General features: G+C 39.9%; 3 protein-coding genes across 4 annotated transcripts in view; 1 reads left to right on the top strand and 2 right to left on the bottom strand.

Annotated features, from left to right (window-relative positions):
• Positions 1-959: 959 nt before the first annotated feature.
• On the bottom strand, positions 960-3,224 carry LOC122775881 (PWWP domain-containing DNA repair factor 3A-like). Its single transcript, XM_044036085.1, has 6 exons — positions 3,112-3,224; positions 2,342-2,492; positions 1,691-1,786; positions 1,424-1,609; positions 1,211-1,299; positions 960-1,098 (listed from the first exon to the last, which is right to left on the bottom strand). Exons 3-6 carry the CDS (start codon positions 1,706-1,708, stop codon positions 960-962), a joined length of 432 nt encoding a protein of 143 aa, XP_043892020.1. The 5' UTR covers positions 1,709-1,786; positions 2,342-2,492; positions 3,112-3,224.
• A 157-nt stretch (positions 3,225-3,381) lies between these two features.
• On the top strand, positions 3,382-9,918 carry arsa (arylsulfatase A). The gene is made up of 8 exons (XM_044037085.1): positions 3,382-3,681; positions 6,236-6,476; positions 6,701-6,919; positions 7,230-7,399; positions 7,727-7,851; positions 8,367-8,494; positions 8,595-8,697; positions 9,502-9,918. The coding sequence occupies exons 1-8, from the start codon at positions 3,458-3,460 to the stop codon at positions 9,795-9,797; spliced, it is 1,506 nt and encodes a 501-aa protein (XP_043893020.1). The 5' UTR covers positions 3,382-3,457; the 3' UTR covers positions 9,798-9,918.
• An 838-nt stretch (positions 9,919-10,756) lies between these two features.
• mapk8ip2 (mitogen-activated protein kinase 8 interacting protein 2) overlaps positions 10,757-18,346 on the bottom strand; it is a 31,693-nt gene continuing 24,103 nt past the window's right edge. For both annotated transcript variants that reach the window (XM_044037082.1, XM_044037083.1), the window contains exons 7-14: positions 17,720-17,928; positions 16,429-16,504; positions 15,418-15,590; positions 15,204-15,313; positions 14,969-15,106; positions 14,587-14,657; positions 14,394-14,492; positions 10,757-13,288 (exon numbers count right to left, since the gene is read on the bottom strand). In XM_044037082.1, coding sequence (XP_043893017.1) covers positions 13,216-13,288; positions 14,394-14,492; positions 14,587-14,657; positions 14,969-15,106; positions 15,204-15,313; positions 15,418-15,590; positions 16,429-16,504; positions 17,720-17,928 — 949 coding nt within the window. In that variant the 3' untranslated portion in view covers positions 10,757-13,215. The remainder of the gene's footprint in view (positions 13,289-14,393; positions 14,493-14,586; positions 14,658-14,968; positions 15,107-15,203; positions 15,314-15,417; positions 15,591-16,428; positions 16,505-17,719; positions 17,929-18,346) is intronic.

Raw genomic sequence — 18,346 nt, 5'->3', positions numbered from 1 at the left:
ACACTTGTTGACAAGAGACTTTTATCCCGGTGTGCGACAGGAAAAGAGAAGAATAAATACTCGTGTTGACTTTTATGAACACAGAAATGTACTTTGTGTGAAATTTGTGAATAATTAATGTCACTTTGTAATGTATGAAATGTTATAGCCAAACTGCTAAAATATATAAATGCCGATTGGAAAAGTTCTTTGAACATCACGTTTACACAATATAGTATCACGTTTTTGTAATATAATTATCACGTTTATACAATATAGTATCACGTTTATGTGATATAATTATCACGTTTATACAATATAATATCACGTTTATGTGATATAATTATCACGTTTATACATCACGTTTATACAATATAATATCACGTTTATACAATATAATATCACGTTTATACAATATAATATCACGTTTATACAATATAATATCACAAATTCCACTTTGAACACACACTTTGAATAATTTCATTTGTTTTTGCAAACTTCCAACATCATGGCAACCTGTATGTTACAAAAAGGTGTGTTTAATATAGGCCTACATTTATTGAATGTCTTATTAGTCTGTAGTTTGACATGTTGTTCAACTGGACAGAACAACGATTAGAACTAATAAAAGTCTACTTGATCAGGTTTTTAACCTGAAAGAAACCCTCCTTAAATTCTGTGCTGGTGTGGTCCAGGTGGTGGTAGACAGAAGTTAAGTAGACAAGATCTGCTGAGTATGTCATTAAGGAGATACCTTAGAGTTACCTATTTCCAGGAAGATATGTGAAACATTGGTATCTGAATCAAACCCAGCCAGTTGGACATCAGTAGGTCTTTTGATGAAAGTAAAACAAATGCACTGAAACCCTTGATTCTGCACAGAAAGTTGTATAACTTTCAAATCCATGTAATGAATACAAGTGATGAATGATATATTTTCTTTATTTTATACACAACAGACTATCCAGCAGACACATTCACTACCCAGGGATTACAGGCGCCCTGAGGAATTCCTCACACTCCAAGGCTTTCTTGTAATTGCTCAGGAAGCTATCCAGTTTCTGCCTCGCTTTTGAGGAAATGTGGCTCTGAAGCTGTTCCCCAAGCTGGGTTATCTCGCTGACAAGACAAAATGATATTGCAAAATAATGAAGTCGTTAAAGACACTCAAATACATAATAAGATATAAACAGAAAATTGGATTAACAGTTTCCTAAACTATCCGGCTTACCTTGAGTCAAACTCTGTGCCACGCATGTACATCTCCTTGGCTTTGTCCAGGGAGATGGAGTGAACAGCTCCGAGGGCGTGTACTGTTGCCTGTGGCATGAAGATTAAGATTTAAGATTGTGTTAGACAGTGACCATGTGTTAAAAGGAGACAGACATATGCAGTCATATAACACATGTAGTCTACAAATCAGTGTCAGTGTCTGAGATCTCACCTCTGGCAAAAGTACATCCATTACAAACGCCACTGGATCTGCAGACTTCTTGTCTGTCTCAGTACGTTCGAGTACTTCAGACAAGAAGTGCATGACTTTGTCCACTTGTTCATCATCTTCAAAAAGAAGGATGACCCTGTCCTGTTTCTTGGCCCAAGGAGACACCGTGTTGCCTGTGATGATGTTCTATAAAAATTGTTTAGGATTTTAGTTTGGGTATTCAAATACAAATACACAAACACCACACTAAATGCCATTGTCACTCACTTTAAGGTGTTGCAGCATGCCCTGATCCTCTGTGATTACACTGGTTAACAGACAACATGCCTCGCGTCACTTCTGTTGGGATTGTTGGGCCCTTTCCTAAAATTAAATTACACATAATATGCAACACTGAATACATGTGATTAAGAACTTTGAATAAGACATTTTCTTTCCCTGATTATTTGCACTTCCTCTGATAAGAGGTGTCATCCTGGCTGGCAACTTGTTTGGCCACAGTAACATCACTGCCCTAAATGGATATACAGATAAGCCTGTCTGAGAGGCAAATTGTTACATTACTTCTGAGAACAATCATTATTATCAGGGGCATCTATAAAAATGCAGGAATCTTGAAACTTTTTCTCAATATCTAAATTCTCAACAAGAGTGAAAATAAAATACACATTGACTTAAGATTCTACACACATGAAGTACAGTACACATAGATGAAATGGCTCCAGCATTAGTTTACTTTACTTTACTTATTTTGAGTTTCTGATACTCAAATGGATGAGTTGAATAGTTTGATGGTCACAGTTATCCATGGTCAGGACAAACAGAAATAACATCACATTTAATAATACATAAGGCTCATGGGGAAATTAAAGCCTTTCAGCGTTGAAATGAAAAAATATTTGATAATTTAGGACTTACCACCGTACTCCACCATTGACCTTTGGTGTCCCTGCAGATGAGACACAAGCTTTGCATAGCTCCCCTTTTTTGTGCAGATCAGACACTGATAAGTGTCCGAGTCGCATCTCCTCAGCTCAGGGTCTGCTCCTTCACTGAACGTAGTGTTGCTCTATAAGAGAAAATGTAAATGTAAATTAAAATTGTATTTTGTATTTTTAACATGGAAACATTTTCAATCCAGAATCAAGTAGTAATACACTGGACTGCATTAGCCTGTAAGACTTTCCCTGTCCTAAAATATATGCAGGCTAACTGAAATAAATCAAATCAAATGACACTGTTGACTGTGATTCAACAGAACTTCTCATTTCTAAACATGAAAAATATTATTCATCATCAAATCTTTTATCTTAACAATTGTAGAACTGAGGTTACACGTTTTCAAATGAGCAAAGCTGTGTGCAACTTGTCAGAGTCATTTAAAGATTAAAAAACAGATAAATACTAATATATAGAGATCATATAGTTTATCTTATACGTTTCTTGGTTGAAAATGAGACAATGTTATATTGTCAATGTTATAACCTGTACATATAAATAAAAGAAAAAAAGGAAAAAAAGAAAAAAAAGGGAGAAAATCGCTGCGTCTTGCTTACTGTTACAGTCGCTATCGTTACAGCATGCAGACATTACTGGTTAATAAACTGCACTTAATTGATTTAACGGATACAAATAATGACTATTCATCCAGTGTTCAATATCAAAATGTGTTTTTTATCCATTCTTACCTTTTCCTCCGTCATTTTCCCGTGTTTTTCCCGTGTTACTTTTTCGGGTTCTCTCTTCATACTCGGTCAACGTAAACTTCATCACGTTTCAGACGCAGTCTCTTGAGAGCCAATCAGAGCGTCGTGTAGTTTGAAGGGGCGTTTCGTTGAGTGAAGGGGCGTTTCGTTGAGTAAAGGGGCGTTTCGTTGAGTGGTCTGCGGGTCTGCAGCTAGACCCTTCTCTAATAAATAAATAAAATAGTAAAACATTTCCTGATGCGTCATCTTTATGCGACGGTTTACGCTATGTTGTGGTTTATCTACGGCGGCTCCTCTGAGCGCTCCGTGTTATGTGAACAACAGCATAATGAATTACACCTGCTTCCTCCTCTTCTTCGGCTTCTGCCTCTGCTTCAGTGGCGCGGCTTCACCGCCCAACTTCGTCCTGTTGTTCGCAGATGATTTAGGTTTCGGGGATTTGGGTTGTTATGGACACCCAACTTCGCTGACACCGAACCTAGACCGACTGGCTGCGGGGGGACTCCGCTTTACAGACTTCTACTGCACCAGTCCTGTCTGCAGCCCTTCTAGGTAACACACACACTTCTCCTGCTCACTATTTACAACCTACACCGTCATTTTTACATAAAAACGTTGTTATGCTTGTTGTGTAACCCTGTGAGTTGTTTTCATTTTCATATAACCTTTGGTTCAAGCCTCCCATTGACTCCCATGTTAAAACTCAGTCATTTCTCTGTCATTCTTTTTTCAAAAAATTTAAACTGTATCATCAACCGTTCTTGAAATATGACAGCTTTAAAATATGCAGCTTTCTCCTTATGTCACAGCAGATGTAGATATACATATTTTTATAGTCCAAACTATGTAAGCCTACTAGTATTGTTGGAGAGGGTACAAGCATAGTTGAAAAATAATTTGGCTGGTATGAAAACTTTGTGTGTTTACTTCGAACATGTGTGGTTTTTGCAAATACAAATACAGACAGAAAATAAACCAAATATTACATGCAGGTGTCTCCTCTGTGCTATGCGAATTAACTGAGGTTATAATATAAAGTATGTTCAAAATACGACAATTAGCATCATTCGTAACACACATAAACAACCTATGATCACAAATAATTATTTATATTAAGACACTTACTTGACAATGCACGCACACATAGTGATTAACAATTGAGAGGGAGAACTTGAACAAAATCCCGTTTTCTTAAACCTGATTAAAACTAAACAGTATCTATGAACTGGTCACAAGGGGGCGCCAAAACTGCACAAACAGCCTGGCCTTTTTAACAATAGTTGTCAAGGAGGTAGCAGCCTGTTCAGCCTATGGTAATTTGTCATATCGGGAGATATTGTAATTATTATTAATTGATGGTCAACTATCTTGATAATTGATAATTGATAATTGGTTGAGTGTTTTTTAAAGTATTAAAACCAGTTCTCTGATTTTTCCAAGAAACACATTTTTTCTGGTTTAATGTAATAATTTTTAAACAGGAATTTAGAAACAAATCATCACACACACTAATAATAACTGTTACTTCACTCGGGCACAATTTCTAGGTGGACCCTAGAAAGTACAGATAAGACTCCTGCGATTAGATTAATTCATTGATCATTTATGAAGAGGACTGATGAGTCTTATGTAACTGTAATATCTCAATGTGAATGAAAGTTGCAGCAGTAATATGTATGAAAAAACTCTTTTTATTGCTCCTCTTATTCTTTTTGATTCTTCTCACCAGAACAAAATAACCAATATAATACAGTATCTAATATATGTATATAGTATAATATATACAGTATAATATTGGTTATTTTATAACAAATGTGTTGGTAGGAGTGTGAGCTTCAAGTGAAATGCTATGCAATAAACTGGCACAGTAAGTAAAGACCTGTGTATATATATTGACGGTGTCATATCGATGTCAGTGTCATATTGACCCACAAAGTAGAAAAATAACAAAGGAACACTGGTGAATTCAAACCCTAGTTGCTGCAATGGGCTCTTTGACCCATGAGTGTGCCAGCTCTACCAACTGAGCTATCCAGCCTGCACCCCACCTTCATCTGTCTTGACATGAAACAAATAACTTCCTGTGTGCAGTGCAGAGAAACACAAAGAGAGTCCTCTGGAGCTGATGATCAGATTAATTAGCATTGTGTGAACTCAGTTGACAATTGTTTGAATGAAACATACTTTTGTTTACATTTAAAAGTTACACACTACATTATTAATATACAGAGTTCCCTCCCACAGTCATGGCATTCCTGGAAAGGTTTTGAAATTAGAAAACCTGAGATGGCCCATATCAAATATACAGGATATAATGCTGCATTCTATTTATAGTCTGAACTTGGAATTTCCAAGGTCAGGTTATCCAACTTGGAAACTCGTAGCAACCTCATGTAACTGTCATATTTGTTTCACAGTAAAATCAGCCGCACACATAGTACTGTTTCATTTTCATCTGTTGCTTTTTATGTGTGCCAATATTCAGTTAGTGGTCCCCCTTATGATGCATGAATGTACGTCACTTACTTGTGTCACATGATACATGTAAGACATGTAGTACGCATTATGTTCACATGTGAAGTTAACAAGTTTTAACAGGATGTTAATTTGCTGAAATGCCAGGCAAGTACGTTTTTAATAATGAGCGGCTTTCGGATTACAAATATAGGCATGACTCTAAAAAGACAGATGTGTCTCGGAGAATCTGCCAACGGTTTTTATCGTTTCGGCGTTTCCTCCGCATGAAAACAACTTTTTGGTTTCCTGAAAGTCTAAATGGGTTCCATAGTGGGAAAATCTCAGTTTTCATGCAGACAACCACCATACGGATTATTAGTCCAGACCTCTCTCTTGCATCTTGGAACTTGCATTAGCTGTCGCTATCTTTATCTTTTATCTTTATCAATGTTGTCATCCTCCTCTTGTGTTTGGAGACTAGTTTGTTCGTGTGATGATAACTTTAATTTTCTGTCCTTAGTCCCTTTGGCTTGGTTCATTCTGTCTGTTTCTGTAATCGTCTGAGCATTAATTAATAAGAATTAACACAGTCCCCTTCCCAGTTCTTCCTGTTAAATGACGGCCTTTTTTGTTAACTTTGGCTTGTCAGGGCGTCCTTGTTGACGGGACGTTATCAGACTCGCTCGGGCATCTATCCAGGAGTGTTGTACCCAGACTCTGTGGGTGGTCTTCCCCTGAATGAGACCACCATTGCTGAAGTCTTGAAACCTCTGGGCTATGCCACTGCTGCCATAGGGAAGTGGCACCTGGGATTAGGAAAAAATGGGACCTTTCTTCCAACCAAGCAGGGGTTTGACCAGTACCTTGGCATTCCCTACTCTCATGACATGGTTAGTGTGACTGAAATATAATCTGTGGTATATATGACAAAATGGGCCCTGTGATGGACTGGCGACCTGTCCAGGGTGTACCCCGCTTTCGCCCTATGTCAGCTGGGATTGGCACCAGCGCCCCGTTACCTCATGTGGAGGATAAAGCAGTAGAAGATAAGTGTATCAAAAAATTGACTTGTTATTTCTTTTTCAGTTAGTCTGTGTCCCTGTTCTTTCCCCAGGGCCCCTGCTGGAACCTGACTTGTTTCCCTCCAGATGTGAAGTGTGTTGGATTGTGTGATATTGGCCATGTAACCATTCCACTTATGCACAATGAGGTCATCAAGCAGCAACCAGTCAATTTCCTAGACCTGGAAGAGGCTTACAGTGACTTTGCAACCAATTTCATCTTCACATCAGTCAAGAATAAACAACCTTTCTTCCTCTACTATCCCTCCCATGTAAGCAACAAATACACAAAGAGATAACTGGGTTCTCTGGTTTCCTCCCACAGTCCAAAAACATGCAGAGGTTAATTAAACACTCTAAACTGACCATAGGGGTGAATGTGAGAGTAAATGGTTATCTCTGTATGTTGAGCCTGTGATGGACTGGCGACCTGTCCTGGGTGGATCCCGTCTTTTGCCATAAGTCACCTGGGATTGGCCCCAGCTCGCCAAGACCATCATGTGAACATCATTTTTTTTATATACACAGCTTATGTTGGTGCGACAGTCACAATAATTGCACTTCTTGTGTTTCCTCCTCCAGCACACTCACTACCCCCAGTATGCAGGTGAAGGTGCAGCTGGGAAGACTCTAAGGGGCCCATTCGGAGATGCTCTGTTGGAGTTTGACAACACTATAGGAAACCTACTGACGACTCTGACGAACACAGGAGTGATCAACAACACACTGATTTTCTTTACTTCAGACAATGGGTAGGTTTGCTTCCTGCTTTGTTTGTCATCCGTTCATTCATTGTCTATCACAGCAGGGCGACCCTCTTGCTGTGAGGCTACAGTGGTAGCCACTTTTCTGCCGTCTAGTCTAAGGCCTGTTGTCACATTCATACTTTCTGTCTATTGATGTTTTCATCTGCCCCCACAACCAATAGCTGTCTGCTCAAAGGTCAAGTCACATGTTATCGTTGCCCTCATTTAGATTAGATTCATTGCTTTCTTGTGACATTGAAACCGGTTGTATTTTTTAAATGTTGTGTTATTTATTTTTTTTTATAACAGTTGTTATTATTTTTTTCTCTGTAGACCTGAGCTGATGCGCATGTCCCGTGCCGGTAACGCTGGCCTTCTGAAATGTGGGAAAGGCACCACGTACGATGGAGGCATGAGAGAGCCAGCCATCGCCTACTGGCCCGGCACCATCAGGCCAGGTTAGGACACCATAGTGCAGTGTTTCTCTAAATGTTTGTATAGGGACCCACTTTTTAAAAATGACAACATATCATAAACTAATTCACAAAGTAAGTTGTGATGAGAGCAAATTTGTGGGCGAAACTCATATCTCATTCTGATGGTGTCTGATTCTGTGTTCACATACCAGATTTTGGTCAAATCCGATGACTTTTGACAAAGTTTAATCCAGATCTGGTCCAGATCATGGATTAAGCTCAAATCTAAATTTAACATGGGAAGTCCCAAGTTCTGATGTGTATATCTCAGCAACATCTTAACAGATCAGGATGAATTTTTGTTGCTTATGTAATATGGTATTAGCGAGAAGCAGATAGTCTTCTGGATCCATTGGATGAAAATGTGAAAGTATGTATGTGGAACACAGGTGGCAAATGCCTTGGTGGAGGTCTGCCCTCTCTGATTGCTCTTCTTCGTTATAGTATTTATAGTAATACCATATGGACTTGTGTTTTTCTGTAATTCACATCTTTAGGTGTGACACATGAGTTGGCCAGTACTCTAGATATCCTCCCAACCTTCGCTACGCTAGCAGGAGCCAAACTGCCCAAGGTGATGCTGGATGGCGTCGATATGACTGAACTCCTTATCAAACAGACAAAGGTAGAGGCATCATCATACATCTCACTTAGCAGATACTGGAATATTAGAAGACAAAGATAATGTATATTAATGTATTTAACTTTTAATCCTTTTTTTGCAGAGTAAAAGGGAGACGATGATGTTTTACCCCACAGATCCCACAGAGAAGTACGGTCTGTTTGCCCTCAGGTTGGGGAAGTACAAGGCTCACTTCTATACACGAGGTAAATATGTTTATTTTGGACACTGTTCATTGAAATGCCAAGAGGAAGCTCCATCACACAATAGTGTTGGGTGATGTTAAAATTTTGACACTGTACTTTCTTTACATTTAATCTTCTTTACATGTTATTACTACTAATTAGAAGGTATGCATCGGCAAACCGGCTTGCTGCCCCCTCACTGAGAGGATTGCAGAGGCATTCGCAGAACTCAAGACTGTTCACTGTCCTTGCTCCCAAATGGTGGAACGAGCTCCCCATCAATATCCGGACAGCGGAAAGCCTCCACATCTTCCGCCGCCGACTAAAACCAAATTTCTTCCGACTCTACCTTGACTAAGACGACGACGACAAAAAAACAAAAACAAAAACAAAAAAAAACTAAAAACTTATACATTGCACTTATGACTAGCACTTCATAGTTTGGCTTACTTGAAGCTCTTACTTACTTCTAGCTCTTATTTGTACCCAAATGTTTAAATGTACTTTGGATAAAAGCGTCTGCTAAATGACATGTAATGTAATGTAATGTATGTCATAGAAGGGGTACCAACATGTACTAAATTAAAAGAGAAATAACAAAGGTCTGCTCCGAAAAGGGAGCTCAGGCAAAAGGTAAAGCTCTCAATCTGGCCAATTGTCATTCCTACCCTCACCTATGGTCATGAGCGATGGGACATGACGTCATGGCGATGGGTCAGGACCATGCTGAAATGTTTGTTTTTTTTCAGGAGGGTGGGTCTTTATCGCTCAGGCCTTATCACATAGTCATAACTGAGAAGGTTTTGATTCATGTTTCTGGAACAGGTTCCACCCACAGCGGTACCACACCAGACCATGACTGTCCAGTATTTGCACTTCTCAAGGCACACGACCCTCCTCTGCTTTTCGACCTGGAGGCTGATCCCTCTGAGAACTACCCACTCCCTCTGATGGGAAGACCCGACCTTCAAGCCGTGCTGGAGCGGATCAAGAAAGTCAAGCAGCAGTTTGAGGCCTCCATGGTCTTTGGTGAGAGCCAAGGTTCAAAAGGAAAAGATTCCAGTCTGGAGCCGTGCTGCAATCCTCAGTGTACGCCCAAGCCCAGCTGCTGCCAGTGCTGATGGCAAAACTTCTTTGTTTATCTACACAACAAATTGATGTAAAAATACAGGACATTTTTGAATGTCCTCTATTTTTTGATGTAGTTGTGGAATAAAATTTTAACATCAAACTACTGCAAAATATTATGGTATAATTCAGTATTTTTGAATTTGTCAGTTGTTGGAGTCTTAGGTCTGTCCACTACTCATCTGAGTGAAATCCCGATCCATCAATCCACACATTTAGAAGTTAACAGATTAATTAATTAAGTCTACATAGAAAGAAAACGAAGACCACGATTTTGACCCTGCCAGCAGCAAAATGGTTTGAAAACCTTTAACATGCAGTGATTCGTCTTCACCTGCTAAACAAGGTAACTGCAATAAAACTTACTCTGTTATGCCAGTTTGTATGTAATTTATGTTGTAGTCTTTTTTGTTTGTTTTTACTGAAATGACGTAAACCTTAGAGACTATTACTTAATGTTTCCTTCCTTGTTAGCCACGCGTTTTCAGCTAAAGTTAGCGTCGTTCACTTTAGCTGCTAAAAGGACAACATTTTAGAGTCTGTTAAACCAGTGACTATTATTTAGCTGTGAAGACCTGTAAACTACATAAAGATGATAACTTTGTGGTTTTCCTGAGTGGTCAACAGTTTTTAGACATTATCCGGCTAGAGAAGATAGAGATAGAAAGAGTAGAACTGTGGATAGCAAAGATTTAGCATGCTATATTGATTTGATGAGGTTGAATATTGTCAATAATCTCCCACTTAGTATTTAATTCTGTGTTTTAACATTTTTAGGCACGTCTGACTTGTACCCTATGAGAATGAATGACTGTATGCAGGCGATCCCTTGCCTATCCGTACTATTGAGTACAGAGGACATGAACATGTTTTTTATACGTGAAAATCTTTTCCAGCCTTTTTCACTCACACACACAAGAATGTATGTGAACAGTAAAGACAACAGTCGAGATTTTGGACATCAAGCATATATTTTATTCATAAGACCAGATCCATGACAAGGCAGAGAGATTTCCTTTTTTTTTGTCTTTTTTTTTTTTCTTCATTTTTATTTTTCCTCATTGAATTTTACAAGTCCATGTTCTTAAAGATACAAGATAGGATATGTTTGTTCCATCACATACTGTTTTGCTCTAGGTACACAGTGAGGAATCTTGTTATTGTAGTAAAGTCAAAAGTTTGGTTTTAAGTGTTTAAATGTATGTGTCAGCGGCTATACGGGACTACTTTATCCTCACAGGCTGTTTCTGTGGAGTTGCACGAAAAGAAGGATTTTTAACAACATAGAAAATCATGATCAGAAGGTGATAGATATCGATCTGGGCCACGCTGTCAGAGTTTAGAAGCAATCACTACAAAAAGCGAGACTTGGTGGTGACTTTCCGGTGACAGGTGACTTAGCCAACTGCAGATCGGTCAGTGGTCTCATGGGTGTGTCACACACTTATGACGTCACATCACAAATATGCTCTAAAATGTGCTACGGAAGCCTGTTTGTCGAGAGTCATGAAGTTGTCAGGAACCCTTATGCCACATGTGCGACATGTAGGGATATTACCTTGATATAAATTATTGCAAATCACATATATTTGTTTTTTTTCTTATCTCTCGTGTGTGTGTGTGTGGGGGTGTCGTCTGCTTGTGATCGTTTTTTTAAAGTTTATTTAGAAGTAATGTACATAGTCATTTCAGTAACATACTCAACATAAAGGACACGGCACTATCTTAGATTCGCTATAGTATATACATGATCTAACTGACAGAGATACGTATGTAGATAACACCCAACCTTCCTCCTGCCATATAAACACTGAAGCCCTGCAGATCTGAGGTGTTTGTTTGTTCTGGTGAAGCAAATGTGACACATTAAAGATTTTGTGGATGGAAAGCTGAAAAAATAAATCAATAAATAAAAAGTGTCGACTGTGCTGACTGCATTACTTGTAAGGTGCTAGTAAATAGCTGCTGAAACATCTTTTCCATTAAGTTATCATGTAACCATAATGACTTAACCCTTGACCAAACTAAAAGCAATAAATAAATAAATACATTCCCTCTGCCCTTCACTGTTGAAAACAACCTCAAAGTCTAACCATTTACATAACTATAAAACCTTGCGTGTAATGCTTTTTTAAAGGTGAAATGTGCATTATGATATCAGGTTTGATTATGAGCAGGTTGCTCTCTCTGCAGAGCAGGCACACGGGCCGTACAGCTTCACCGACACTCAGCCGTAAGTCAAATCAGTCGTCTCTATGCCCCCGTTTAAACGGCAAAGTCGAAAAGAAAACAAAGACTAAAGAACGTCACTGAAAACCAGAGTTGAACAGTCAGAGGTGTGAGATTATGGCTTTTCACGGGGCCTTCGCTTTCTTTGACCTGAAAGTCACATCAATCATTGCAAAGCATACAGTGATCCGCAGTCAAACAGTGGACACATCATTCCTCTCCTGTTCCTGTGAAAGCTCCCCATGTCGAAGGCCAACAAGCAGTGCATTTTTGATTACTGGACAAAAGTGAAATGGTTCTGTTATATCCTCCGAAGGTGCTGACAGTTACTGCGCTGCGTCCAAGCTGAATAAAATATACGCAGGGCTTAAATGATGCTCAAAGGTTTTTGCAAGTCATTACCACCATCCTGACACTGCATACACCTGCAGTTATTCCTGTCAGAGTGAGTCATGAATACCCACAACCTCCCTCCACTAGTCTCAACTGTGAGTGCTGTTAATTAGAGTGGATGAGGCGCCTGTATGTCTGCTTTCTATACACGTATTTACAACACACACTACTTCTCGTACGCGACACGGGGATAAGCTCAGACCAAGGACGGTTCACTGTACTGTCTCTACTTTGCTCCAATGTCACTATCTGTAGAAATCTACATAATTAGCTGTTGTTGTTTTTTTTCTCAATATTGAACAAATACATATTTACAGTTAACCAAATGCCAACCTCTTGATTCTACACCACTCCCTTACCCCATTGTTGAGCTGCTTGTTGCCATTCGCTTGGATATGTGTGTATCTTGGTGTGTCTGTGTGCATTAACCCTACTAGCCATGCATTGAAAAGTGAAACAGCAATAGTAGGTACATAGTTTCATTTCAAAAGAGGAACCTTTTTAAATAAACAGGTGCTCAGCGTCTTCGTTTTACATCATAGAAAAAGATAAAAGAAACAGGCAATCACTCCATCGAGGCGATGGAAATAAACAAAGAGAGGAGAGAGAGAGAGATGAAGGAACAAGTCAAATGCCTAGCATACTGTAGAAATGGAGTTCCCAGTTTTGGAGGAACACAGGAGAGTAGTTTACAAGGGAGAGATGACCCCCGCTTGCAGTGCCCTCTAGTGGCCGTCTTGACGAACATATACAAGCTGAGGAAGAAGATGGTCGTCACGGCAACTCTTCTTACTCAAGGTAAATGTCCTCAGTGGGGCAAGCGTACTCCAGATGTTCCTGGTAGTACTCTTGGAAGGCTCGTCTGTGTGAAAGACAGAGGGACAGACAGACAGACAGACAGACAGATGAGGGTGTGATTAAAGAGCTGAAGAAGACGATCGTTCTTCCTCAAGATGACGTGAGACAGTCATACTGCAATTACGAAGACATGTCTTTGCGTTACAAAACAAAAATAGAGGTTGGAAAAAAATTCTAGGGGCGTCTCGATGTCACTATCCATACCAGTATCACAACCATGAGTATCTGTACTCATAATACCACCGTACATACACACATCTAAACTAAAAAGATGCAGAAAATCTCCTGTGATCCCGACCCAGTCTTTGAAAACCACTGTTTTCAGTGACCAAGCTGTTAACAATACATTTATGCTGATGATTACAAAAACAAAACGTCACGACTGTATCACAAATATGCTGCACTTTTACTACATTGCAGTACAGTAACGGTGTGGTACATTTTGTAAGAGTGTTAATCTGTTTTTTCTATGGTCATCACCTAATAATAGCTTTGTTATGTAAAACAGGTGTGGGACACAAGGGAGTATGAATGTCAACATTATAACATAAGTATTCATTCTGATTCTCAAGCATTTTAATGTGAAGGAACAATATTGTCTCCTTAATGCCACATTGTTATTACAAGTTAGGGTTAGTTGATATTGCCATTATTCAAAAAAAAATGATTGGTATACTATTACCATGCTTTTATTGAGGAGGTAAACAGGTTATATTTTTAATATCAGATTTTTACGTTCTCTTTTTTCCGATACACGATTCAGTAATTTTTTACTAGTTTTGACTTGTCAACCCAATACTTAATAGAGCTAGTGAAAAAACACAGCTGCTCTCACATGGTTTGCCTTTGTTATTGGATGTCTAGCACAGAGCGGGAAGAGAAGCTGATATATAAGGTCATTCTAGCTCATCCCAGCACTCAGACAGTCGACTAAATCCATCTTTAATTATTCAAATCCAACCTTACACACATGCACACACATAAAAGCCTTGTGTCTAAAATAACCCTGGATCACTGGTTACTTGTCCAGCTACAGATGATAAAGATGTGCTCTCATCTAGGACTTTCAGGCCTATAATAACAGACATAATAATGTCATGTGGACTCACCCAACACATTCTGCTACAGGTCGCATTGACTCCTGGGAAACAAACACATGGCAAGCAAATCTGTTGAGCATGGGGTGTTTGGTGATGAAGCCAAAGTAGCTGCGAAGAGAAGAAAACAGCGCGGTGCAGAGTCAGCTTTTGCGCTGTGAGCTTAAACACATGAGTTGTCGGACGTGTCGGCGCGTTTGTTTACCAGTTGTTCTTTGGATGACACCCACAGAACGAGATGTTCTTCATCTGGAAGAAGTGGCTACATCTGTCGTACTGAAGACAGCAAGCACAGAGAGACAGCTTCAATCAGCTAGACTTTATTTTAACTCCAAATTAGTCAAAGACGTACATATCAATATACCAAACAGTTGTTGAACATGAGTTTTAAAACGAAAGAAAATAATTATGAGTAAAACAAGTTTTAACCTCTGAATTGTGACTTATGATCTAGAGTGAAACATGATCTGACTCTTTTCTCAGAAAGATCTGAATTCTGACATAAATCTCAGAATTCGTCAGTTTTTCCCTGCTCAAAAGAGCATTCATTCAATATTCCTGCTGTAATAATGAATTGGTTTCCTTACTTCATTTATCCACACCTCATCGAGGGAGTCGTATTCATCCTCCAGGCTCATGATCAGTTTCACTCCCTGCAAGCTAATCTCCAACTCGCACAGAGATGGAGGTCGCACGTGTACCGTCCGTTTTCTCGATATGGCAATCTGAACGTGGCAGAAAGTGTTCACACTTTTAAAAAGGCAAGATTTAATGGTGCAAACTGTGTACTGTGCGTCCATTTGTCTGTGACCCTTTGCTGACCTTCTGCATGGCAGCACAGAGGATACCGTTTCCTTGATGATAAGGTACTTCAACGGAGCCCAAAAACTGAACGCTGAACGTCTCAATCCATGCTGGATTTCTCTTCATCCCTACAAGGAATGATGTGGACAAATACACAGAGCATGTGTTATTCTTGTGACATTCACAGTAAGATAGGAAACAGAGAATGCATGTATAAATCTTATCCACTTACCCAACACCTCCTTTGACTGGCCCATGACCTCATGGGCATAAAATGCAGGAAAGATGCCCCTCTCTCCTGTCCGCATATTATAACCTCTGTACCAGTAGTCATCCTCCTCTTCCTCCACATACAAAGGATCGTCCACATCCAGCTCCAGTTCATCCGCATGTCTGGGAATGAACCTGCAGGGGGCAGCAAAGAAGGATGAGGAGAATAAAGAAAATATATCACCACCTTTTGTTTGTCCTTACATTGTCCCTGCAGCTCGGCATAGAATAAGATTCAATCGATTCAAAAGTATGTGTTTTGGTTTCAGGTGACTCCCAGAGGAGAACAAAGAGAGGAGAGAAAGCAGGGATGGAACAGCTAATCATGAAAGACGGTCGGACTAGTGGAGGGAGAGCAACTCAATTTAGAAACACGATTACTCAGTGTGGTATAGAGAATATGAACACATTAACTGCATGTGTTCATGCATTCAAGAGAGGAGAATGCAGCTTTCTATCACACACACACACACACACAGCACAAACAAAGCATTATCCTTAACCGCAACCAGCTAATGCCAAACACTAAACTCAACCTAACCACAATTCAAGTAGCCCTAAACTTCCTTGTGCCTCATTAGGACCAGGCTTTGATCTCCATGAGGGACTACTGGTCCTGACAAACAGCAACAAATACAAGTACACACACACAATCATACACATACACACATGCGGTGGTTGATCTAATTACTGGCTACCCTGCAGCTCTATCTGCTGAGCTGTAGCAGCCTCCTCCCTAACATCATTAGTGATTCAGTATTGCTGCATGACCCCAACAGCACACTGAGCGCCATGAAACTATGAGAAGATATTGTTGTAAACACAAGGATTTTGCCTTTCAAAATGGAAATGACGTCAAAATGTAATCATTTTCAGTTATTTCACAGTTATTCTCTTGGCTTCCACTATTATAAAATCAGTGTCTCCCAATCCTGGTCAAAAGCCTGACAATGACCAGTGACCCATCACTCACCTGTATACTGCCCTGTGTGTCTGGTCCCTCTCTTCTCCATCAATGGTGCATGAGAAAAGTCCAAAAGATTCTGTACCTACATGGCAAAGAGAGACAATCATCGAATCAGCCTGGAATACACTGAATTATTTGTTCTTGCAGTGCTTCTCACGTATTTCATGTCCTGTACGTCTGATTGAGAGTCAGCTAATAGGATTTCGGTGAGTCTTTCATTATGCAAATCACCCTTCATGAGAAATATTAATATTAAGCATGAGCACTGATTGATGACGGGTGTACTGGGAAGCAGAGCTCTCCCATAGGTCTTGTGTGGGCTCTCTGCCATATCTGGAACACATGTTAATGCATCATGCTGACAGTAATGAGTTCAACTGATATAAGACTGATCCTTTGAACCATGGAGAGATAATTATAGCACATTACACCACTGGTGTAACTTTAACATTTTCAGACTCACACTCTGCATGTGTGTACAATGTTAGCCTAAAGCTAGGAGACAGTTAGTTTAGGTCTGTTTAACATAATGTGTAATACCAGAGTGGATTTTAGATGACCCAATCTGTGACAGATGATCACGCTGGGACCTGTTCAAACTAATGCTGTATCATTTTCAACTTCCTGTTAGTATTAGGGTTTTGTGTTTTAATTTGGTAGTCTCTGTCTGGCGACATTTCCCAAATCCTGTCACGGTATCTGCTTGTGTGATATGTGTGGTGGTTTAATTTTCAGTAAATGAAAATGTGCATTTCTGTGTTTCCATGCGCTGCTGCTCAGCCAACATTGGGAGTCGGTTCATTACGAAGAGTAGGCACTAGGTAACACAAAGTAGGTCACTATAGAAGAAGGATATGAAGGTGCAACTAGATGACAAACATAAAGAGTTGCTAGTGATACATGCTTGCATATCGTTGCTGTTTCTCAGCTATAATTATAGTCGAATGTGCTTCTTGCAGTAAGACGAGGAAGGTCGAGGATTCCTAATCAGTCCACACATACCTCCTCTCCTCTGCTGATGATGCTACTTTTCGAGGGCCGTGCTTTTGATACTTCACTGAAAACCGACCTGCATCTGTTGCCATTGCACTTATTTGCATTGACAATTTAGCCTGACCTGATTACATGATTATTCATGTACCAAACCAGTTTCTACATTAGGGACGTTCAACTGATGCGAATGTACACATCACATTAACCTTTAGACAAAGCTATAGCTGTAGCTTCATATGAACCGAGTAATGAGTGGTATCGATCCTTTCGATCATTTGCATGCATTGCCTTGTGTGTGACTTACTGGAAGAACGGGAAGTGCTGTTGACGAACACATTCAGAAACTTCTTGGAGAATGGGAGGTCAGCTTCGGGGGAGGAGTCCTCAGAAGAACTGAGAAGCTCTGCTCTCCCCTTCTCATCATCTCGACCGTAGCCCACCTCAGTTGTTCCCAAAGGCTCCTCGTCACATAGCGTGGACAGCTCACTGTCATCGCTCAGAACAGAGGTGCACCTGTGAGGACAACAATCATCAATTGCAGACAGTGACTAAATTTGATAATAGTAATGTAACGGTGGCGTTAATTTCACAATATTGCAGTGACCAAACTGTAACAGTATCAAACAGAAGGTCCTCCTGCCACAGTGGAGCAGAACAAAGGGAAGTAAGAATTGCAAAGACCATCATCATGGTCTTATGCTGATACATCATCCACTCTAGTCTTTTAAATATGATGGATTGTTGCAGTATGTGCAAGACTAAGCAAGGAAGAGGGTGGGCTTTGTAGAGATCCAGTGTCAAAGTTGGACTACCTAGAAAGGTTCTGTGGCTTGTAGTTGGCTGTTGGTTAGCTCTAGTATTAGCCGGTAGTGGCCACTGATTGTGATTAACACAAATGATCCAGGCACACAAATAGCATAAGTCATGCAAT

Source organism: Solea senegalensis, linkage group LG10 (genome assembly GCF_019176455.1).
Source record: "Solea senegalensis isolate Sse05_10M linkage group LG10, IFAPA_SoseM_1, whole genome shotgun sequence".
In the NCBI taxonomy this organism is placed as follows: domain Eukaryota; kingdom Metazoa; phylum Chordata; class Actinopteri; order Pleuronectiformes; family Soleidae; genus Solea; species Solea senegalensis.
This window is presented reverse-complemented; position numbering and strand designations above follow the sequence as displayed.